Source organism: Protopterus annectens, chromosome 4.part1, assembly GCF_019279795.1.
Source record: "Protopterus annectens isolate FY-2018-M chromosome 4.part1, PAN1.0, whole genome shotgun sequence".
NCBI lineage: Eukaryota > Metazoa > Chordata > Ceratodontiformes > Protopteridae > Protopterus > Protopterus annectens.
Window position 1 is genome coordinate 469,488,268 of NC_056734.1, and position 25,577 is coordinate 469,513,844.

Here is a 25,577-nt window from a genome sequence, read left to right on the forward strand (position 1 = left end):
TGCATTTTGACTTTCTTTGATTATTTAAACCCTTGTTAGAGGGCAGAGAGAGAAGGTAGTAAAGAAAGCAGTCCAAACATTTCCTACTATAATTAGGTAGCATATAACCAACTTTATAAAGAAAAATGTTATTTTTCGATGTGAAGTAGACATGCATATTTTAAGTACATCAATATTCCTATTATTCATCAGCAGCTGATTCAGACCCATAAACAAGGAAGAAAGCAAAAACAATCATTATAACTTAATCTTTATGTTATTTGCAGCTTCCAAACATTTTTATCCAGTTTTTCAAGCCCTTCTGCACTCCAGCAATTTTCATCTCCTTAATCCGATGACTCAGAAAAAATGTCTGATCATGATATGATTTTCTTTTTTTTTTTGCTTGCTGCAACACAGATCTATTGCCATATTCTTTTGAGATGTGAGCGCTGTGCAATTTAGCTTTGTGCTGATGGCTAGATTTCCAATGCATAGAATTTACAGACAGATATGACTGGTCCAGATTGGGTATTTCCTTGAAAACTGGCCTTTCACGTATGTTCCAGTTTTTATCAGAGCAATCTACACCCCAAACATAATGAATTTGCTGCATATCCGTAAATCAAATGGGACTAGGGCTTCCCATTCCAGGGACCTAAATATGGCCTGTGACTAGAATAGGACATGTTGGAGGGACAAATCTGTCTCCCAGTGACTGCCACATCTTTGGAATAGGCTGCCAATTCATGTGAAGCAGAGCACCTCTATGACACTGTTCAATAGGAACCTGGACAAGTGGATGGAGCACCCTAAATTCATAATGAGGATAGTGCCCAAATCCCTACATGAGATGGGAAGTCATTTCTAAATACAGTCCTGTGTATTGTCTAGAGTATCTATGTATTACACTGGGGTGAAATGACTAGGCTTGAAATGACCACCGGGTTGATAGCCTTGTAACCGCCTATGATTCTATGAGCCTATTACTGGCAGTTTACCTTCCTGGGACCAATTGCTAACTAGTGTGACACAGAAGATTTTTCAGTGGCCTTTGCATGAGGTGAGGTCTCCTGGCACTATTTAGACTGAATGTGGGATGGAGACTGCTGCAAATGGGGTTGATGACACTTCCTTCTAACCATTTCCTGTTCCATTTCTTTTTCTGACCAACATTTTGTCCCTTCTTTATCCTCCACATTGGCCAGTTGAAACTTAACTTTTTGCACAAAGTTCAGAATTCTTACATTGTGTTTTTCTGCAGGTAATATAACAGGACAAATTAATACCACTAAGAAGCCAAGGCTAGTTAATTATGTTTTAATATGAAGCAGTGACTGTCTCACTTGGTATAATCTCTATAAGAAATCAGCCAAACAATGAAGAATATGAAATTTCCATCTCACTTCCTTTGCTTTTATGGCTACACTGCATTAGCCAGTCTACCATGTGACTTAGGGTGAGGGCAATCAGTATATGATGAGATGAATGCTTGCTTTTAAACATGGGGCCCAGATGATGAGCTTGTCTGATTGACTTTGAAAGATAAGGGGGAACTGGAATCACTTTAGAAAATAAATACTCAAAGAAGGACCATAAGACATGTTGACATGTTACTGAATATTCACAGGTGCCCCCTGTCACTCTAACATTACCGTCCAAGAACTATTTTCTAGATCATCAGTTTTATTTATCTGTAGCAATAACACTTCTTCCAACTGCTTCTTTTGACTAGAAACTGTCGCCAAAGCCTTCTAAAATGAATGTATTGTTTCCTTTAAATCCTCCATTTTGCCCTTGAACCTGTCAACTTGTGATTGGTGGTAGGTAAGATGGGCCTTCAAAATTGTGCATATGAGCATAAGATGCTCAGATAAAAACCACAACACGATCTTTGACCGAAGCAGACTTAAAACATTCCAGTAGCATATCTATTGGCTTGGATACTCCAGACAATAAATTAATTTTGATAGTTCCTTTACAGGAGCATGTACAACAAGATAAAATAAAGAAAAGTGCCCAAGACAGATGGGAGAAATTGATTTAGGTGTCCATCTTACAATGGGCCAGTCATACCCCCGGATGATACATTTTTGGTACCATTTAAGCATCTTTTTTTCTGAGGACATGTAACAAGTGCTACAGGAGGCTAAAACAAGTGTTAGTAGAAAATCATTCACATGTAAGCAAAATAGATTTTTTAGTTGGATCCATGCTAGGAACCAGAACCCATTTAACACATGGATGCCTCTGGTTCTAGAGTATCCATGTGAGTTGTTATTCACTGGCCTTTCTTACTTATCTGTTAAGATTCATCTTTCAGCCATTTCTGCAGTGTCTGCCTTTGGATTCTCCTCTACCTGTTCTAAAGCCCAGCAGTTTTTGAAATGGGGCTAATACACCTGTCCTCTAGAAACCAGGTAGCTCATCCATGAACTCTTAACTTTGTGCTTAAAAAATTAACACTTCCTCCATTTGAACCAGCTTGCCAGGCTAATATGAGGTTCTTGACATGGAACACATTGCTCATTGCTCTAACTTTTCCAAGAAGAGTATCTGAGTTACAAACTCTTGTGGTGAGTCAACTATACCTCATTTTCTTTAAGGACAGGGTTTCTTTTAGAACAAAGCCTTCTTTTATGCCTAAAGCGGTTTCATAGTTTACCTTGAGGCAATCTATCAATCTCTCTGCAATCTTTCCCAAACTAAAAAAGTGCAGGAGAAAGAATCCTTCATACTCTGAATATCTGCTGGCAGCACAGATACTGCTTGGACAGATTTAAATTCCGCAAGAAATCCAGTTAGCCATTTGTCTCATATGAAGGAAAAAAGGGACAGTCATTGTCAAATCAGACAGTTTCTAGATGGATGTTTCATTCTATTTCTTTTTGCTATTTTTATTATAACAAGTCACTTCCATGCAGGCTTAGGGAACACTCAACTAGGGCTTAGGCTTCTTCTCTAGCTTTTTGGAAAGGCATAGATTGTAAAAGTATTCTAAAGGCAGCAACTTGGTCCTCAGTACATATTTTCACTTAGCATTACAAGCTGCATTCCTTTCCAGATCCAGAACAAACTTTACTAGAAGCATTTGCATGGGGATCTTGGATTCTTGAATTCTTTTGTCGTCCTTATTTGTTTCTAAGCCATTGTAATCTAACCAATTAGCACTGGCTAATTCAGCAGTGATCTAAATGTTGAACATGGCACAGTTGTGAAAGTAAACCTACTATCCCAGCAGATTTTCTAGTAGATCACTGTTACAATGGCCCTCTCCTCCCTCCACCCCCTTGTTTTGTTTTTAATGCATTGTCAGGGAGTAGATGTAAATACCCTTGTAACTATAGTTTCATATATTGTATTCCTGCTTTTCCTTTCTTTGCTTTTTCTCATTGAAGGGCTATAGCCTTTCTTCCTTCCTTCTTGAGGCAAGAAAGCTCAGAGGATTTTGGTATTCAAACTGCCTTTTCATGTGACTCTGCCTGAGCAACTGGCAGTTAGGGTACACAGAAGGTGCCCAGAAGCTTTGAAAGATGGCCAGCAGTCATATCCTGATATAACCCTATTATCTTAGGCTACTGCAGAAGTGATATGCTGTTATGGTAAGTTTACTTACACAACTGAACTTTTTAGTGATTTTGTTTTGTCTAAAACATGCTTCATATACAATAAACTTGATTCTAAAATGGAAGGGTCTAGAACAGCTAAAATGTTGCATCATTTTGACTGATATTGCCAGAGAACATGATGGGTAGCAGCATTAGTGTACCTAAGAACTGTATATAATGGCATGTTGTTCAGTCAGTGTGCAAAGAGGTACAGCTCTTGTCTTATGTAATCATAAATGCCAGGCTGACTGGATCCATGTTACAATTGCAGAGTCTGTAATTATGTGCACATTTCTCCTCAGTGTGCCTGAACTGCAAAATTTGCATGATATATGCATTAGCCAACACTGAGTTGTTGCTTTACTCAGCCATATTTTATGCAGTAGGAAGTCCCTTTGTGGCCTACTGTACAAAGCTAAAAAACCCTAGATGAAAGTTTATAAAAAATGCAACAACCCCTCCTTTCTTATTAAGCTTGCATGGAATCAGGAATGTTATGACAAAGCAACAACCACAAAAGTCATTTGTGCAGACTGTAGCCTGATGTTTTAGACACTGTACCATGTAATTTGAAAAAGATGGAGTAGCCCCCTTCTCCTTGTTGACATACTCTGTACAGAAACTTTACATCACAATCAGTCATTGCTACCTTATTAAAATTCATCATCATGCATTGTAGACAAAGGGTTAAATCAGGGACATCTTCAAGGTGCTGGGCTTCAGAAAATATTTCCCCATAGGCCTCTGGAGAGTGCTGAATAATGAAAATATATTAAATGGGCCACATACAGATGTTGAAAGAGTTACCAGTACAGACACATATTGCGTACAATTTATATTAATGGCACAGTCTGTAAAGGCCACCAATCAACCACAATGGTGAAGCTGATATGGCTAGCATGCACACCTACTTGTAATAGTTATCATGTTTTTGCCAGTTGCTTAACAATGTCAGTTACAAAAGTTCCAAGTGCAGTGTCAGTGCACATATGTTAAAGGTCATCAGACCCTAATCTAAAGTTGTGTCAGTGACCACATATTTGCTCTTGAAGTGGTGCACAGACTGCATAGTGTTAGCCTGCTCAGGTGCAAGATCTGCCGGGTGTCCCTCATTAATCTATGAGTTGGTGTCACCCATATATATGCAGTGCTACACTTAAACAACATACAGTGCTGCTGCACATGGATCAGTTGTAGGATCTAGTGGGTTTCCTGGGGCAGAACTTCTGAACAGCTCATTGACACAACAATATTTAGTTTAGGTAACCTGCTGTGGCTGGAACTACAGATATCTTTCTACTCCAAGACAATGCAGGTCACCTGCAAGCAGTTTTGGTCTGTATATGAGTTTATATTAGAGCATATTGAATATGTATGTACAAATGTATATGTTTGCAGTCCCCTAATGATGATGATGATGATGTCACTTCCTATCCTGCACATAATTCCAGTGTGTGGGAATAGCACACTTGGCTGGGTGCTATTAGTAAAATAAGACACTTCTGGACATAACAGGTACCCTCCAATGCATATCTATATGTGAGATGCGAAGAGATCAGATTTAACCAGTAGGAGGTGATATGATAGTATGCAGACAGTCCATATTTGACTGATCCATATCCTTTTCCTGAATTTGAAGTAAGCATGCATCCTTGGGAAGTAATAAAGTTTTTGAAGCAGACATTCTTTTAAAGCACTGCACCTGTCTGATAAATGTAGATTAAGTGATGCCCTGCTATTATACTTTAATAATGTTTTCTGTTAAAAATGAAGATATTTGCAAATTGCAGTTCCTTGCAATTATCAAGCAAAGAACCTGTACTGACATATGTACTTAAAGGAACAGCTTGTCAAATATGAAAGTGGAACATTTCACAGGTATGGATCACATAAAATATCACAGCATTTGATTATTATTGTTGATAAGAAGTACTTCCATGCCATTATCATGGCAACCATGCCTGCATACAGACCAATGTTCATACACTTACACACACACACACACACACACACACACACACACACACACACACACACACACACACACACACACACACTTGGTTGGTCTCTGTCCCTGACAGTGTCAAATACTTTTCTGCTTTCAGTTATTAGCTTGTTAAATGCATAAGACTATAGTTGTGTTTTATTTTTGTACTGAGTCTGGAATGAATATGCATAATTTATTTTGTGCTGATTAGTGTCCATCTCACAATAATTGTGAAAATTAAGAACCTGAATTTGTGTCTTTTTAGATATCAATGAGTGCTTGAGCAGCCCTTGTCGCAATGGAGCAACTTGCCAAGATCTAGAAAATGCATTTGCATGTGTTTGCAGAGCAGGATATACTGGACTCTTCTGTCAGACAGGTAAACATTGCTTTGGTACTTCCAGATTTCATCCATTTAATGTCTTCTCTCTACAGAGGAGCACAGCTTTCGGGTATAAACACCAGTAGATGAGACTGCCTCATGATGAACATTATAAATTTATAAGCAATGCACTTTCATTTTCCATTCAAGTTTAAAGATCCATTTAAAGTGTACCATCATTCTAAACTGCAAAGATGCATTTAACATACTGCTCAACTTCTTAGCCCAATAAATCTGGGCAAAGCTTGACAAAATGGGGGGACAAAGGCCCAAAAATAGGAACAGATTTTAAATATTGCTCTTATAAACTTAGAAAGTTGACAGAATAACAGGATCTCTCCTGGATTTTTCTGAAGGATATGAAGTCTAAAACTCAAATTCAAATCATTATTTAGTAACGTCAATCCTCGGATCATCCCAGTGATTTGCCAGAAAACCACAAATTTTATGAGGAGAAGATCAAAAATATGAAACTAAAATATGGACATTCTGCAAAAATCTGGACAGTTAGGAGGTATGACATTTAACCATTTCTTCCCTTTTTTGTTACTTTTCAGTACCACTTCAAGTCTAAATGCAATAATAATGCATAATACAATGAAACATACTACAATACTGATTGCTCCCTAAAAGACCGTATTGAATTACAGTACCCACAATCCTTATTGGTCAAAAAGTAAAGAAATTACTGTTTGGCCAAGACCAATGCCATTGGTAAGAGATCACTGCAAATCCATTCATAATTTGTATAGGTTCATAGGTGTGTGCTAGGCTAATGGCCCTGGAGCCTTTACAAGCCTAGCCCATAGGATTACCCTGGCATAGTGCCACCAGACCTTAGTTCCCAGTGTCTCTGTCAAGTAGAACCATTGCAGTGATCCACGGGGTGAATTTTCTATTTCCCATCCACTCATCAAGATTTCTTTTGACGAAGGCCAGTGAGGTGTTCTGTTTGACATGTATGGGAAGTTTATTCCATAGCATGGGCAGTCTCTGGGTTATGAACCTGTCCCTTCAGCATGCTCTGTTGATTGTGATAATGTGATTGAGGTCTCTGGAGCGTATGGTGTGGAGGGATTGGGATTTCTTTAGATGTAGCATTTCTAACAGAGCTGGGTCAAACATGACTTTGTAAATCAAGCAGAGATCGTCTCTAAGTAGGCGATATGAGACAGGGAATATTTGGAGTTTTTTGAGTCTGTCCATATAGGACAAGTGTATAAGGCCTCTTTGTGAGGTACTTTTGCGGCCTCTCCAGTTGTTGCAGGTGTCTAGTGAGGTACATGCCAAATCAGGCATTGTACTCGATGATTGGCCTAATGAGGGAAGAGTAGAGGGAGACAATTACCTCTTTCTTCCAGGATGCAAAACCCAGATCTCATATAACACCTGTGTTCAGTGGAATACCATTGATGTGGTAATTCATGGGAACTGGGTTTTTCCCAAAGGCGATGATGACACATATTTTGGCATTGAGCTTAAGGCTATGGTTCTGACACCAGTCGTTGGTCTCAGTGAGGCCTTTCTGTAGGATATCAACATCACTTGGGGAGTTAATAATGGCTCCCAACTTGCAATTGTCTGTGAACTTTGTCAGCCAGAGTGCCTTTGTGTTGGCCTGGACTTCTGAGAAGTAGATACCAAACAGGAGAGGACCCGGGACCAATCCCTGTGGGACTCCACTCATGACTGATTGGCAGTCTGACTTATAGTCAGCTACTTTCATACTGTGGGTTCTATCTGTGAGCCAGTTTGCAACCTACCTAGTGATACAGGGATTGATGCCTAGCTTAGTGCATTTTTCTATGATTCCTGTGTGGGGAATGGTACCAAAGGCCTTGGCCAGATCAAGGGAGACTTTATGAACCACCTTGCCTTCATCCACAGCTCTGGTGACTGACTCAAAGAAGGCGACCAAGTTGAGCAGGCATGATCTACCCTTCACAAAACCAAACTGTGTGTGATCCAGATTTTGGAGATTCCCTATATCCTTGTTTATTAGGTCCATGTTGATGTGTTCCATAGCTTTGCATATCAGACTTGTCAGGCTAATGGGGCGATAGTTCCCAGGGTCTGTAATCGCTACTCACTTGTGGAAAGGGATGATTATAACAGGGCACCATTCAGTAAGGACAAAGCCTGAGGTGAGGCTGGGATTGAACAGGGCACACAGATGAGGTGCTAGTTCACTTTATAGTTCATGTTAAACACAGCCAGGGATATTGTCAGGTCCCATAGAAGCTGTATTCTTGGCCTTGGACAGTACTGCTTTAACCTGTGCAGCAGTAATACTGGGTGCCTGGCAATCTACTGTATTGTGATTGGTCCTTTGGGGGGGGGTAAAGTTGGCACTGATTCTGCTGGTCAGTATATTGGCAATATCTGTTGGCTCAGTATATGAGGCACCATTGTGCAGTAGCTGAGAGAAAATCTGGGTATTGCCATGGAGATTCTTTACATAATTATAGAAGGCCTTGTGGTTGTCTTTACTATCTGCTGCAGTTCTGTTTTCATAGCTAGCTTTAGAGGATTTGATGAGGGATCTCAATTTTTTGTTGAGGCTGATAAGGGAGTTTTTCCAGTCTTGGGCCTTCACCTTATTCGGCATCATTTTCCTTCTTCTGTTGTAGATTTTGTTTATGGCAACAGACCACCAGATTGGCTTCCTTTTTTGGAGGAGAGCGTCTTGGTTCTATTGGGTATGGTGAGAACCATGCATTTGTGTACATGTTCGTACAGTACATTAGTGTATGATTCAGCAGTCATGCAACTATTCCCCATTTGCATGGGTGCCGTGAAGTTAGCCACCTCTGTTTTTAGGAGCCCAAAGTTAGTTTTGGAGAAGTGTTTTATGATGGTTACCTTTGTGCGGGGTGTGTGGGGGGGTGGATTTCCAAGGTGATTAGTTTGTGGTCTGATCTAACCAGGGAGGAGTTGACTATTGGTGTAGAGCAACGGTCGCCCATGTTAGTAATGACCAGGTCAAGGATGTTGCTACCTCTAGTGGTGGTAAGAACGAGCTGGTCCAGGGCATTGGAATTAATGAATTCCAGGAAACGTTAGGCAGGTGTATTGGTACATGCATAGTTTTTCCAGTTAATGGAGGGGTAGTTGTAGTCACCCAGTGTGAGAGTGTTAAGTTGGATCCTAAAATTCTCCAGGATGCTTAGGAATGTGTAGTGTGAGTATTGGGACATGGTTGGGGACCTATAACAAGCTACGATCTGAATCGCTGTCTTACCCAATGTTAGCTGCACCTGAAGTATCTCTAATGTGTTATGTTGGGCTACCAGTCTGGAGGTGTGCACATCCTTTATGAATATGGTAACACCACTGCCTTTGGACCTTCGGTCAAGTTCTGGGGCCGAAAGGTGTGGAATGAGTTATAGCCTGTTAGTGCAGGGGTGCTTTCTGCTGCTTTGAACTAGGTCTCTGTTACAGCACACATGTCGATGTTCTCCATTTTAAGGAGTGCTTCGAGCGTGTGCATTTTGAGATTTAGACTTCTAGCATTGAGTGGCATGACCCTCAGATTGCATTTGTTTGTAGCTGTTACAGTGGTGATTTGGTCTTTGGAACACCACCTAAAAAGGCACTATAGGGGTGGTAAGAGCCTTGGCCAGTATCTGGAAGCCCAGGGGTGACAGATGCAGGCCATCTTTGGCAAAGCATTGAGGTCTATCAGTCATGTCATTCCAGGCAGATAGATACTGGATCCCCTTAGAATGACACCAGAAACTTAGCCAATTGTTGAAATCAATCATTTTCTGCATTCTGGCTGATGGTAGGATGCTGCTCAGGGCTAGGGACATACCCGCCTGAGCTACATAATCCAAGAGCTACTCCATGCCTCTTTTCATGTAGTCCAGGGAGGTACATCTCAGGTCATTCACACCCACATATGCAATGACAGAGTCATATTTGTACCTGTTGTTAAGGGACTTGAGTGTGTGCATTATGTGACGGATCCTGGCACCTGACAGGCAGCTGACTGTTACTTTCTCCTTATTCAACCTAGGGAGTGGGACATCAGTGTGCCTCACTATCAAGTCATGTATGACTAGTGTGCGGGGTATGCTGTTTTGCCTTACGGGCTTTGTTTGAGTGGCACACTGTTTAGGAGAGTTATGTATCTCATGATTGGTGTTGTGTTGTGGTGGTCGAGTGTGTTTCTGCCTTGGAGGTCTCTGCTGTTTGGGTAGATTTTTATTGAGAGCCTCCATGAAGGTGGGTACATGGTTTGTGTTTTTATGTGAAGGCAATGGTGATGTGTGTTCTGGAGGGCTATGTGTCACATGTGGTGTGGTGCAGGTGTCAACCTTCTCCTCTTGACCAGCTATTCCGGTCTTGACTGGAGAGTGTGTGGCTTCCATTCTGGATATATAAGTGCATTTCTTCCAAGTCTGAGTGTTGGGAGGTAAGAGGAGAGGGTTGTCAGTGTACATGAAGCAGTTGCTACATTGCCTCAGGATGCCTAGGCTAATAGGAGAAAGCACAGGGAACTGACCTTTAGACATGCCTGGAGGGGTGGGCATTAATAATAAGTACTGGAGCTGTTTCCTTGTAGAATGTTTAGTGTTTATAGCACTTTTGTGTGCTACAATAATTGCTACAAGAAGTCTGGTATGGTAAAGTGCTAGACTAATAAGCTAGTAAAAGTGCAGGAGAGGAGAGAACTAGCGTATCTAAGGGAAAAATTGAAGAGCAGACTTTGGCACTTCTCAGAAGCTTACAAACAGACCTGGATACAGCAAATCTGTATCTAGACTAGACTAGTTACAGGAAAGGCAATTAACAAGAAAGCTGAAAGTGATGGAAAATCTGCCCAAACGGCCAATAAACTACAAATTCTAGGCCAGAAACCACTCCTCTTGTGGTAGATTGGCTACCTAGTGCTTACCACTCCAAATGATAAGCTAGAAGGCTTCCCTCCAGCACAAAAAGGTTTGGGGGTTCAGAATCTTACATGCAGTCATGAATAAAGCAAATCTGTATCTGGACTAGACTAGTTACAGGATTGCTGTGATCTCATAATGGATTATATAAATTAATAACATCATTGGATACAACACTGCAGTTCCTTCTTGGTAAGATGGTCAACTTTATAGAAAAAAGTGAATGTATTTAAGTTACACAAAACTTAAACACATCAAAAGCAAATACAATGAGTTTCTGATATCAACATCCTTAAGCTATCTTACCACCAAATATGAATTTTCCAAAGGTGAAAAGGGCATAGCTACATAACAGTTAGATTTACTCAGAAAGATGATTGTATTTTTCTGTGATCATTCAGCATCTAAGAAATCCATATAACTTTAAAAATTAGCCAAAACACAGGTTCATATAATTTTAAAAAGTACAGAAAATAGAATAACACTATTTTAGTAAATGTGTATGTAGCTAAACACACTGCTGCTGACTTTTTACTGTTTTTTTTTCAGATGTTAGTAATCAAAATGGTACTTGCTGAAACTCATTTAGTCATTAGCATATGTAAAGATAAAAAAATTTAAGTAGGACTGCCTATTTTCCTTATAAATAAAGTTGTATTGTGAGGAAAGGATGTATGCTATCAGATAGATTTGCTAACCTGTACTTACTTTATCATTGTAATAGAATCAGAGGATCACAGGAAGGACTGGTAATTGAGTCTTGTGACCACTTACTCCTTATCAGTACACACCCTCAGACTGAAACTTCTCTTGAGGAAAACCAGGCCAAAAAGCCTGGGTGAATTTGTAAATATCTATCCAATTGTCCAGTTGCCATTTGAAGGAAGATTATGTATCACACTGCTTCATTTGCAGTGGGAGTCTATTGCAGAGGTGGGGGAAATGCTGTTTAATGAAGCTATCTATGTATCTTGTTATATTAATTTCCTGGCAAAGATTTAGATCTCTTGTTCTGGTACTTGTAAAACTATTCAATGATTGAAGATGCAAAAGATTGTGGAACTCTGAGTCCTTAATGACTCAGAAAGCAAGACATAGATCTCCCCTAAGGAGTCCATAAGACACTGATTTAAGTGTGAGTGCTTTCAGTATTTTCTGGTAGCTTAGGGTTTTTAAGCCAGTGATCACCTTAGTTAGGATCTTTTAGTATCTTTTAGGTTGTTTGATATGTCTACTGATTTACATTCAAAAACGAGCATTGTTTTTGATAATTGGCCTAATCAGTGCTGAATATTATGAGACAATGAACTATATGAATCTAGAAGATGTCCTCTTTATGTTAGCTGAGCTGAGCTGAGATGAGTAGAAGGACTTCTTGACTACTATTGTTATGTGATACTCAGAAGTGAGAGAGAGTGAGAGAGAGAGTTATCAGCCCAATTACTAAGGTCTCTGACAAAGTTCTCCTTTTGCAGTGAGGTATTGTCCTTATGAGGACAGTGCTTTGATGTCCTTGTTTCTATGCCTGTTCCACAGTGCATCCTACCACCCATTTCAGTCACTTCATCTCCATCACCTTTAGCTTCCTCAACTGCTGGCTTTATGCCTAGGTTGCTGCACAGTACAGTAGTGCTGGGCACACCACTGTTTGGTACACCTTACATTTCAGCTTTTACAGCTGTTATGTAGCTTCAGGTATTTGGGAGGGACGGTTGAGGAGAAGGGAAGTCTGAATGAGGAAGTCAAAGTTGGAATCAAAGGGGATGCAGCCAAATGGGGATGCAGCCAAATGACACAGAGTGTCAGGGGTAGTGTGTGACAGAAAAATGCCAAAGAAGCTGAAGAGTAAGGTGCACAAAACAGTGGTATGACCATCACTACTGCATGGTACAGAAACATGGCAGTGAAGGCAGAGTAGATGAGGAAACTAGAGGAGATGGAGATGAAGTTCCTGAGATGGTGGCAGGATGCACACTGTGGAAGAGATGTACCAAGGAAGACCTCAGAGCACAAGCTAAAGCAGCTCCAATTTCAGAGACAGTCAAAGAGATGGTAGTTCAAGCACATGCAGAAAATCAGAAGACAATATAATAAAGACTTGGGACAGACAGGAAAAAGGAAAGAGGAAATGAGGACATCTAGTGTGAGAGAAGACTTGTGCAGACAGGCATGACTGTTAAAGATGGTAGGAAAGTGTCACTGAATCGAGACAGATGGCAACAGTTGACACAACACCCTAACCCCTTGTAATGTGGAAAAAGGAAATCAATGATGATGACATATTGTCTATGTCATATGCGGCGTGAGGGATGGCTTACCAAATACTACGATGTTACACTTTTTTTGCATTTAATTAAAGCTCATTGTTAGCTGACAAGGTGTTTACAAGTATAAGTTCTTGCTGCAGGGCTTCAGTGTAAGACAGTGATTTGACAACGACTCTTAGTTTGAAGTTATCCAAAAACTTGATTAGCCAGAGGTCTTGGTTTGTGACCTGAAGGTTGGAAACATAAATGTCAAACAAGTGGGGGGGTCCCAGCACAGAGCCCTTTGGAGCACCACTAGTTACCTCCATTCTCTTTGATGAGGTACCTGCAACTTACTCTGCATTGGTTCTGTCCCTTAGCCAATTTGCTATACATTATTTATCTGTCTTATCACATGAGGATCTATTTGCAATGCATTTATTTACTAACTATGCTAGCATGGGTTATCGTGTCAAAGGTTTTGGACAGGCAGAGGTATGCCATGTGTACAGCAAGTACTGTTAACAGCTTGTGTTACTATTTCAAAGAAGATAACCAAATTAATTAGACAGGGAACTGATGCAGGTCTAGCATAGTGAGATTTTTAATGTAATAGTTAATCAGGTCAGTTTTAACATGATCCATGGCTTTGCATATGAGAGTCATTAAGCTGATGGACCTCTTGCTCCCGGGGTCAGAAATGGGGCCAGCCTTGTAGAGTGGCAGCATCACTGCTATGTTTCATACTTCATGGATGAAGATGGTGACTACATTTTGGTTAAACTGATTAAGGAATAGCCCCACCCCCATGCTTGTTTTGTACTGTTTATTAACCAGCCAGGTATATTATCAGGTCCCATGGAGGAAGAATTTTTGGTCTTTGTAAGAATCTTTAGAACATGATATATGGTGATGATGGGGGATGGGGTCTGAGGTCTTCAGGGATAAATTGACTTTGAATAGTCATTTCCAGGGTGAAAATGTGTTAGCTGAAATGTTGGCAATGTTTTGAATAAGTTTTGTGCATTGCTAGCTGCAATTGTTTTAGTTTTCTACCAGAACTAAAGAAAGATCTGCAGTTATCCTTGGCTTCATATGGTAACCTCAGTTCATGAACTGCACTAGTCATCCTAACAGTTCTTTTTAAGTTTTTAGTAAATTTAATTCTATACTTGATTTGAAGGTCTTTAGATCTGCTGTATACTTTAAGGAGATTTTCATTTTATTGTAGAATATTTTTGTCAGTGGACCACAACTTGGTTTACTTTTAAACTTCTTATTATATTTAGATCTGGTAAATACTGTCAATTCTACGCATCCGTCTAAGTGGGAATAGAACTCTTTTGAGTAGTTTCATGATGAGGGGATGTCTGGGATTTTGCTGGAATAAGTGAATTTTGAAACTTCATCATAGAATTTAATGAGATTTGTATATTTTAAATCCTTGAATATATAGGTGACTTCAGATTTGGATCTAATAGTGAAGGTCATTTGTTTATGATCTGACTTAACCGAGGAAGGAATACCAGTGGAATAGTTCATGAAAAAGCTGTTTTCATAAGGAGCAGGTCAATAATATTTATTTATTCATTTTATTTATTTTGACATTTGCTAACCATGTTTGTCCGACTGAGCATGAACCCATTTTCAGTAGAGGCCCAGGAAGAAAAGCTCCATGCATAACACTTATCAAAGCAGAAATAACATTAAGTACAGAGAGCTTCAAATACAAGACACACTCCAACCCTAATACAGAGGTAACTATAGATACCAACAAAATCTCAAATACAATACAAAAATAAATAAATCAGCAAGCAGTGGAGTATATCATACTAGAAGTTGATTGTGGTTACTATAGTTACATATACATCTCAGAATACAGTACAGCAAGCTCTGAAGTAAATAAATATGAAATAAAAATACAACCAAGCAGAGTAGACAAAGGCAGTACATAGGCAGAATAGAAGGACATCAGAATAGTAAATTGCTTTATCCTAAAGTACTAAGGGTGGTAGAAAATGGATAGGCAAGTGGATTAAAAGACTCAGACTAATAAAGGAGCAACACAGTAAGAGAGTTAGATTGGGCTTTGTCAGGAGCAGATCAATAAGTTCAGTAAAGTTTCTTTTAAATGTATTTGAAGCTGTGAGTATAGGATATAGTTCTGATGATCAGAGGAAGTTTGTACCAAGCTGAGGCAACAGAGTAGCTATATAGATGTTGGCCAATTGTGCTTTTGGGCTTATAGATTTCCAAAAGAAACTGATCAGAGCTTTGGAGAGAGTGACTGGGAGTATAGAAGGAGATGATTGATGAGATGGTGGGGCAGGAGGTAGGTTTGTTGAGAATGGAGTGAGTAAGGAACAATTGAGGTAGTAGGAGTATGTGGGGGAATTCTAGCCAGCTTAGGGATTTGAGGGAAAGGCAATGGTGTGAGTTGCAGGGTTGGTTTGCAGCAAACCTTGTGACTTTGTTATTAATGAGTTTAAGCTTAGGCTTTAGAGAGGATTGCGAGTTAGTTAAGATTGGAGAGACATAAAGTAGACTTGGGGGAAGGTACAGCCCAGTTTTTGGTGAGTCTTTTTTGTTTCTATAGAGCAAGTCCAGTTTTTGGTGAGTCTTTTTTAAGCAATTTTGGACATGTAGATTGAATTTAAATTGATCATCAATTATAGCACTCAGGAGCTTGGTTTGTGTTTCTACATTAATTGCAGTGTTGTCAAGGGATGTCATACTAAAGAAGATTTATGATGAGAAAGAGATTTTGAGAGGAATAAGAGAAAGTTGTTTTTATTTTGGGATTGTGTATGAGTTGATTGTCAGTTAACCAACTTTGTTTGTGGAGGTGAGATAGATTATCAGAAGTGAAGATGATAGTGGAATCGTCTGCATATTGTATGAGAAAGAAGTGAGAGTAGGAAGTGTGAAGACAGTTTGTGAGGACATTAAATAGCAGTGGTCCAAGAACAGAGGTTTGATGTACTCCCATGATAACAGGGAGGAAGGGTGAGAAAGAAGAGAGCCACTTGATGGACTGCTGTCTATTGGTAAGGTAACTAGAGAACCATTTAACAATAGGATTAGCAAGACTAAGATCAAACAATTTCATGAGGAGCGTGTGGTGAGAGATAGTGCCAAAGGCTTTGGAGAGGTCTAAAAATAGAATGAAAACTAGTTTATTGCTGTCTCTGGCTTGAGAGATAGTAAGAGTAAAGGAAATTGAATTGTAGCCATGCTATGGTTAGGGTGGAAGCAGTGCTGGGTAGAAGTGAGTAGATTTTCCTGAAGAAGATAATCCAGGAGCTGCTCATGTATATATTTTTGACTATTTTAGAGATGGGGGGCAGAATATCTATGGGCCTGTAGTTTAAGAGGTCAGTGAAGTGTCCTCCTTTGTGGATTGGTATAGTGTAAGAAATGTTTTACGATAGAGAGGACTGTAGATTCTTGGATAGAATGGCTAATCAATATGTAAATAGGGTAGGGTACTGAGCTAGTGGCAAGCTTTAGGAAGAGGGGTGGTAGATTATCTTCTGAGGGAGAGCATGTATTAGTTTGTTTAGTAGAGATTTTATGTAAGCAGTGGGGACAGGTTTGAGTAAAAAGGTGGTATTATGGCTTGAGTGTTGGGGGGTATTAATATTGGAGGAATGACTATTCTGGGTTAGTTTGCTGATGGAGTTGATGAAATAAGAGTTAAGAATAGTGGTGGTTTTGAGGGGGAATTTGTTAGGGCAAGGATTAGGTATACTGGGACTACCTGGATAAATAATCTTATTGATGGTGCTCCAGAATTTTTTGAGGATTGATGTGATGGTTTGATTGAAGCTTTAGATAGAAGTTTTTCTTATCATTATTGACATGTTTTTAAGTGAGGTTTCAGAGTTTTTTATAGGTTTGGAGGTGGATAGGGGATTTAGCTTTTAGCCAGTTTTTCCAAGCATTATCCCTCGTGTGCATTAGAGATTCAGTGGAGTGAGAAAGCCAAGGTGCAAAGAGTGATTTTATTCTCATTTTTCTAAGAGAAGCAAGGGAGTTGAGAACATCTAGAAAAATACAGTTAAATTTGTGTACGGCATCCTCAAGTATAAAAGGAAGGGCCAGTTTATGGAGGAGACTCTGTTGTTGTATACAGCAGGGATGAACTTAGAGAGACTACAGCACTCTTTGTATTTGTGTGGTCTAATTTATTGAAGGGAGTACCTTTAAATGCAGGTAGGAATGTGGTCAATTATAGAATCAGGCAGTGTTTTGAGGTTGTGGCATAGGTTCAGACTGGATACTAGGATCCAGTCTGGGATAGAGCTAGAGTTGGTTGGCTTGCTAAAGTTAGTAGGGGTTGAGATTAGTTGTGTGAAGCCGATTTATACTAGAGTTAGGGGAGTCAGTGGTCAGGGTTTGCCAATCATTGTTGACGTCACCCAGAATTATTGTTTCATAAGATATGTAGTGAGAGATCCAGGAGAAAACATGCTCAAGAATGGGGATGTTATTACCTGGGGGGATATAAATAGCAGCAACTGTAAGTTTTTTGTGATTGTTAAGTTTGCAATTTACTACTAAGAGTTCTTCAGAGTTAAAGATGGGGAGAGAAATGGGCAAAGGGAACAAGTTAAGTTGATCAGAATAAATTACAGCTATACCTCCTCCTTATTTTGTGGACCCTGTCCAAGAGAAAGATATTGTATCCAGGGGAAAGAATTTTGTTTTCAGTGATGTGGGGGTTTAAGCCTGGTCTGAATGACAATGTTTCAGCTGCACCTGCTTTAACACTGAAGGCTAATAAGTTATAGCGCAAGTTTTTACCAATCTTTTCTTACATTTTTTATATATTTTTAGATCATTATTTTTATACAATCAAATGTTTTGATGCATTTTGTTGTGCTACTTTTTTGTTTGGCAAGGACTATGTGTATCATTGCTTAGTACTGTGCGTTTGTTGTCTGGTCCTTTAAGAATGCTGCAGTTCTTATTAATTAACCAACTAGCAATGAGAACTTTTTATGCACTATTTAATGACTTTGTGCTAGGATGATGATGTCTCTTGTATGAGAAGAAAGTGCTCATTTTATTTTTTCAGGTTGTTTTAATACATTAATTCTTAGACCATTTCTGGACCCTCATTTGTCATTGATTTTCTTTGGTTTCAATAGTGTAGGAATCTTAGAACTGTAAGTGTAGTATTTAGGCTTAGTTTTGATAAGGTGTGAGGGGTGGAGGACTAATTTGATCTTGAGTAAGAGTGTGTTAGAAGGGTTAAATAGAGAGGGTAATATTAAGAAAGAATGGGGTATTTTTGAGTCTCTTGGTTGGTGAGTAAGAGTAGGAGAAAAGTTTATGGGAGATAATTCAGTTTGATAAGAGGTCAGGTGAGAGAGCAGAAGAAGAAGAGGAGTGGAGACAGAGATGAGAAGCATGGGAAAGTATCAGAGGTGGAAATTTGAGAAAAGATAAGTAGAGCTGAAAAGGTGAGCTGCTGTGCAGAGGCAGAAGTGAATTAGTAGGAAGAGACAGGTGAATGGATGGGATTTTTGTTGAGAGACCTGAGGCTGATATTTTACCATCTAGTAGGTTTGATAGCAATCTGTTCTAGGTAGGTTTTGTTTATGAAATCTAAGAAGTTTTGGACATATCCTATATTTGAGGTATAGATGCTCCAGTTTATTAATAGATTGTTAAAGTCTCTCAAATTAATGGAGTTCTCCCAAATCAATGGAGTTCACTGATTACATCTGTAGTAAACACATAGCAAAAGACGAGGAAGCAAGACCACAAACAATGTTGTTGGAAGTTTTGCCCCTCTATATAAACAAAATTGTACTACAAAATTAATTCCATCAGTGTCACCAATACATTAATTTCATCATGTGACAATGTCCCTCAATTGATTAAAAATTCCCTAAACCACTCTAAACCTTGCAGGTGGGGTATAACATTAAAAAGGCTGATCACATCAGTTGTTACAAAACATAAGTTCTCAGAGTAGTTGACATTTTTTAACTTTTGTAAAAAATCCCAGGAATCTTTGCATAAATGATAGTAACTGTCAAGACAGTTTTTTAGTTTTAAGTCAGCATATTTTGCTAATGCATGAATCTTAGAGGTACTAGCATTGACAACAGGCCTCATTGGAGGGTCTTTTAAATCTTTGTGGAGCTTCAGAATGCCGAATATATTTGGCACAACATGAAATTTCACTTGTAAATACTTCAACACTTCACCATCAATTTGCCCTTGGTCAAACATATCCTAGAGAAAAAGTAAATTTTCCTGTAAGTAACATGAATATAATTACATGTTGTTTCCTTATACATGTCCTCATTGTTTAAAAAACAAACATTTTGTTAAAATAATATTGACTCTGCATAACCACAACCCCCCCCCCCCTTGTCTGGTTTCATGACCCGGATACTTTTGTCTTGACAAAGCAATTTCAACATTTCAGATTCACACTGGCTGAGATTATAATTACATCCAATGTTTCTCTCTTTAATGAAATTTCTAATCTCAAAGTCACATAACTTTTCAAATAAAATTAAAGGTTGAGGTAATGGTGGATTGATGATGATGCTCCTTCTTAAACCATTAATTTCCCTGTCAGTAATCATGTTGTTAAATAATAAATAAAAATTAAGTTTTCTGATATACATTTTCAAATCAAGTAAAACATTATGTATTCTAGCTCGGCAAGTGGGAACAAGTGTATATCCCCTACTTAACAACTCAGCATATTCAGAGCTGTAAAAATTGTCTGTATAATTAAATACGTGAAAGTCACCTGCTGTGTTGGAAAGTACTACCGGGAATTCATTTTCCTCAGCACCATTGTTGAGTTCATTCTCCACCATCCATAACGCCTCAGCTGGTATCGCTGGTTCCCCTGATAGTAATTGGGCCATACCTGGGCTCCCTGATGGTTTCCTCAGTTCCTTAGGTGCTCTGATCTCCTCAATGGCATTCTCTCTAAAGGGGTGTTACCAGGAATGTTGGAATATATCACTTCCCCTTCATTATCATGCCATTCATCAATCGGATCCCGTTTTTCATTGGCTTTTGGTGGTTGTGGATAAGCCCTCCCCTCAACATACTCAAGCCTATCCCTCTTCAGCTTTTTCTATTTATGTTTACTAATATCAGCCACAATTCTATCTATTTTAGAAAGATATTTGAGTATTGTACTCTACAAGAAGGAAACAGCAAGTCTTTCTTAATAGTACCATCCAGAGCATTGCCTTCCGCAATTAACTGTTCAGTATTACATTGGTTATGCTTAATAAGCAGTTCATGCAATTTTATGCCTTGGTTATCAAAAAGCTGAATAAGCTCATAATGTAATGAGGACTCCTGTTGGAGACCAGTTGGAAATTTCCATGTTCTAAGTCCCCATGGAACTTGTTTTCACCAAACACATTCAATTAAATAAAAAGTTTCAACTTGTAGTTTACTCCATTTCAGGAGATTTTGTTCAAATTTGATAATAGATTGCTGCAAAGTGCCATTATTACCAAATGCCGTGTTATTAAATTCCAAAACCTTATTAAACCAACTGTTGAGATCTATAGTGTTGTTAATCGAAGCTAAATGTGCATTACCTGTATTGGGGTTGTTAACCAATTCACAGTTCTGCTCATCTGTAAAGTTACAAAAAACACACAAAAAGACTAAGAAATAAAATAGTCAGCAGCTCTAAGCCACGTCCCAAATTTTATTCTAGGTAGACGCTTTTGGCTGAACCACCAGCCTTCACCAGACAAAGTACAACACAACTAACACAGTTAATATACACTATTAATTAACAATTAATGGTAAATAAACCCATTATCACTTCATTATGACTAACAGCAGCATTTAAAATCATTTAAAAATACAAAACCCTTTTAAAATCATTCCAATGTTATAAGTTGGTATGATATGCCTATCTATTATAAAACTTTAACTTTAAAACACTGGTTATAGAAATGGTCTCATTCAGACCTGAGTTTACTGAAGCATTTAAAAATGTTTGCCACCAGTATTCTCTATTTTCAAGATAGGTCTTCCATGGACCACCCCTGATGCCACTTTTACTTGTTCTAACACTACAACACCAAATTTATGGTCTTGATTGTTTTCTATATACTTATAAACTGCATTAGTATTTTTCTTTTTACTAATCTCATAGAGATGTTCATAAATATGTTGCTTATTTTTCCATTCTGTTTTTCCTATATAATAGGAAAAACAGTCAAAACACTTTGCTGCATATATAACCCCTTAGTGTTACAATTAAAAGTACCGGATATCTTAATATCCAAACCACCTAACCTGATTTTGTCCCATTCTATAATATTAGCGCATTGGTTACACATATTACATTTTTTTCATCTTCCCTTGTACTTTATTTGTCAGGGCTGAGCAAGAATCACACCAATCTTTTAAATGACAGTCAAGGTAGTCTTCCACCTGAGCAAGATTTCCATATTGCATTAACGGGGAATCCGATATCAACTTCTTCTAATAATTATAACATGGACTGTGTGCCTGCCTTACAGGAGTGGTTGAACCAAGTGAGTTATGCTACGGGACAATATAGTAGGGATACACCCACTTTTGAAAAAGCCCTTGATGATCACCATGATTTAGTATGGCAATATAGAAAGTTAATTGATGAAAATACTTATTTTAAAGAATGCATTAGACGCAAACAAATACTGAAAGGTTTGCATTATTGGAAATTTCCTACAGGAAATATAGAAAACAGTGCACTACATGTTGAACTGGTCCAATGTTTGATAAGCAGATGTGTGAACTCTTGGAATTACTGATAAAATATAACATTCAGCGTATATCAACAAATCTTAGTGCTGGATGATAACATTAAAAGAGATACTGCATTTAATGCTTTTCAACATCAATATTTCCGAATATTTAGCCAGGTGGATAATCTAAGTAAGGCTGTCATTGAAAGGAAAAATTGGAAGTTAGAAAGAGATTGTTTGGATTATTCCAATGGGAGGGTGTACCCCTAAGCCCACGTGGGCAATCCGATAATGGCAACGAAGTGTTTGATGGCGTTCCCTATAAAAGGGAAGGCAGTGCTGCAAATGGAAGATTATGGTCAGCTAATCAGCAGGATCCCCATTTAGACGAGGGGAATATGCGACATTCAGAGAGGCTCCGCAGCAAGAAAATGAACTTCTTGAACTGCATAAATGTACCAGGGGGTCCATACAACTGGAGGAAGCAGTGAACAGGGTCTCATTTTCGCACAAACTTCCATCAGAACTGGTAGGTGAATCAACAAATGATGCAACATATCAAGCAGTGCTGAATAGCACTGTCGATTTTAAAATTTACAACTATAGTTCCTACTAACTTGACTCTAAGCATGCTGATATATTCAGTAAGGGGCTGACATTGGTTTCTACCAGGTGTGCCAAAATCGCTAAATTGCTGACTGATTTAAAACTGTATACTAGGAAGTTAAACTTGGCTGTGTGTTTTCAAGAAACAGCTAGACTGGAAAATAACCCATATAGATTGCCTGTTACATCACCACCACCTCACCACCTACAGGGCCTATTACCATTCCAGGAGATTGTGTAAGTCCAATTATTACTGATACATTGGTTAACAAGGCTCTATCTAAAGCTAAAAACACTGCCTCCATGGGACCAGATGGTGTCCCAGGCTGTGTCATACGCGAGCTCCAAAAGGAATTAACCCCGCATCTTAATACCCTGTTCAGTCTCAGCCTCTCCACAGGATATGTACCCATAGAATGGCACACGGCAACGGTGGTCCCACTACACAAGGGTGGGGCCACAACTGACCCTGGGAACTACTGACCAATAAGTCTGACCAGACTGATCTGTAAGGCTATAGAGCGAATCATTATGGAACTCATAAATGGAGAGATTGGGAACCTCCAGTCGCTGGACCCCACAGTTCGGCTTAGTCAAGGGCAGATCATGCCTCCTGAACCTGGTGGATTTCTTTGAGACAGTTACTCAGGCTATAGATAAGGGAAAGGAGGTACACACAGCTTACCTTGACCTTGCTAAAGCATTTGACACCATTCCCCATTCAGGTATTATTGATAAGCTCACCAGTCTTGGCATAAACCCTTATGCCACAAGATGGATCGCAAACTGCCTCTCAGACAGATCCCATAAAGTAAGAGTAGCGGGATCTATGTCCGAATCCAGACCAGTAACGAGTGGTGTGCCTCAGGGCTCTGTCCTGGGGCCCCTCCTGTTTGGCATATACTTCTCAGAAGTACAGGCAAGCACGGAAGGGCTGTGGCTGACTAAGTTTGCAGACGACTGAAAACTGGGTGCTATAATAGAGTCTCCGACCGACATGGAGATCCTCCAGAAGGACCTAAATGAGACTGATGCATGGTGTTAAAGCCATAGTCTCAAGCTAAATGCAAAATAATGCGTAATAATCACCTTTGGAAAAAACAGAGTACCCGCAAACTACAACATAGGAGGTAATCTCCTGAAATCTGAAGAAGAAATAAGGGATCTAGGGACCCAAGTAGATAGTCAGCTTTCCTTTGATAACCACGTTGCTAAAATGGTTAGAAAATCCTTCTATGTGACCCATCTGATCACGAAAGGGTTTGCATCAAGATCTAAGGATGTAATGGTGCCCCTCTACTCTTCCCTCATCAGACCCATAATTGAGTACAATGCACCAATTGGAATGTACCTGGCTGGACATCTTCAGCAGCTGGAGAGACCACAGAGGTACCTCACTAAGAGGATTACTGGCCTCAAACAGTTGCCCTATGCAGCATGATTGAAAAAGCTAAGACTGTTCTCTGTTGCATACCGCTTTCTCAGAGGCAATCTCTGTCTAACGTACAGAGCTATGTCCAACCCAGAATTGTTGAACATGCTCCATCTTAGCAAAACCAAATCTGCTCGAGCTACACGCTCTAGGGATATAAACCTCAACACAACAATGAATAGAACATGCTGGAGGGATAGATTCCCTTTGCAGAGACTTCCCTTACTATGGAACAGGGTCCCAATCTACATAAGACAGAGCCCCTCACTATCACTCTTCCTTGATGAGTGGATGGGTAACAGAAAATTCACACCGGGGATCACACCAACAGCGCTACTAGATAGGGGCCAAGGGTACTAGCTGCTAGTACAAGGGTCTAGGGAACTACTAAAGGGGCGGTGAATACCGCACAATGTGGCTGGGCTAATATATGCCTTCAGGCAGATAGCCCAGTACCAACCTATGAACCTATGAACCTATGAACCTACATTTATTCCTACCATGTATCCAGCACTAAAATTGTTTGAAGAAATCTGTGAACTTGGTTTTAGATATTTATTGAAATATAGGGATGCATACTCTGATTGTAATCTAAATTCAGATCAAAGAGTATTATTAGATACTTTGAGGAATAGGGGAGACTCACGTTTTATGCAACCAGATAAGGGGGGTGGTTTGGTGGTAATGAATGTCCTTGATTATAATCAGTGTATGTTGCAATTGTTGTATGAGGACAGTTATGTTTAAGCATTTTTGAATGAATTAAATATTTCTTATGCTAGAATAGGTTATTATTTGGAAGATATGCTTACTCAAAGACAAATTACCATTGAATCTCACTCATTTATGAATGTAACATTTCCTAGGGTGGCAACAATCTATGGAAAACTAAAGATACACAAAGATGTGCATAACACCCCCCCCCCCCCCACACATCCTATTGTGCACGGTGTTCATTCTAAAATGTATTTTATAGCTAAATATGTGGATATGCAATTGAAAAATACACTTTATAATTTAGGTTATTTGTGCCATGATTCATGGGATTTCCTTTCCAAATGTAATAGTGTGGGAGCAACGTTGACAGATTTGAACAGAATACATTTTATAACAGTAGATGTGAAAGATTTGTTTACCTGTATCTCACAAGAAGTGGGTATTGAATGGTTCACGGAATTTTTTACTGACATTATTCCGATAGGACAGGATAAATTTAATTTAATGTCACATTTGTTAGAAATTGTGTTAGGCAATAATTATATATTCTATGATGGTCATTACTTCAAACAAGTAAAAGGAGTGGCCATGGAGGTCCCTTTAGGCCCCCTTTATGCAAATGTGGTGATGGCCATGTGGGAAAGGAATATTTTATTTGGTTCTGGATATATGTCCCATGTGAGAATGTATACACATTTCCTTGATGATTTTGTTTTTTTATATGGAATGGTCCTAAGGAATTAGTGCCTGAATGTATTCAATACCTCAATGAGTCTACTGATTTCTGGCAATTTTCATTTGAAATAGGGGTAGAAAAAATATCATATTTGGATGAATTAATTAGTAAAGATGCAGAAAAGAGTTGTCTGAAATCTGCTATATTTAGGAAATAAAATATTCTTATAAGTTCTTACATTTCTCTAGTAACCACCCATTTCATGCTAAAAAGGCAGTCATAAAAGGCCAAATGGTAAGGAACGCAAGGAT

At 39.1% G+C, this 25,577-nt stretch overlaps 1 protein-coding gene across 1 annotated transcript in view; it reads left to right on the forward strand.

Moving 5' to 3' along the window:
- LOC122801232 (mucin-like protein) overlaps nucleotides 1–25,577 on the forward strand; it is a 468,953-nt gene that overhangs the window by 121,633 nt on the left and 321,743 nt on the right. The window contains exon 10 of the mRNA XM_044070784.1: nucleotides 5,840–5,953. Within this exon, the coding sequence (XP_043926719.1) occupies nucleotides 5,840–5,953 (114 nt within the window). The remainder of the gene's footprint in view (nucleotides 1–5,839; nucleotides 5,954–25,577) is intronic.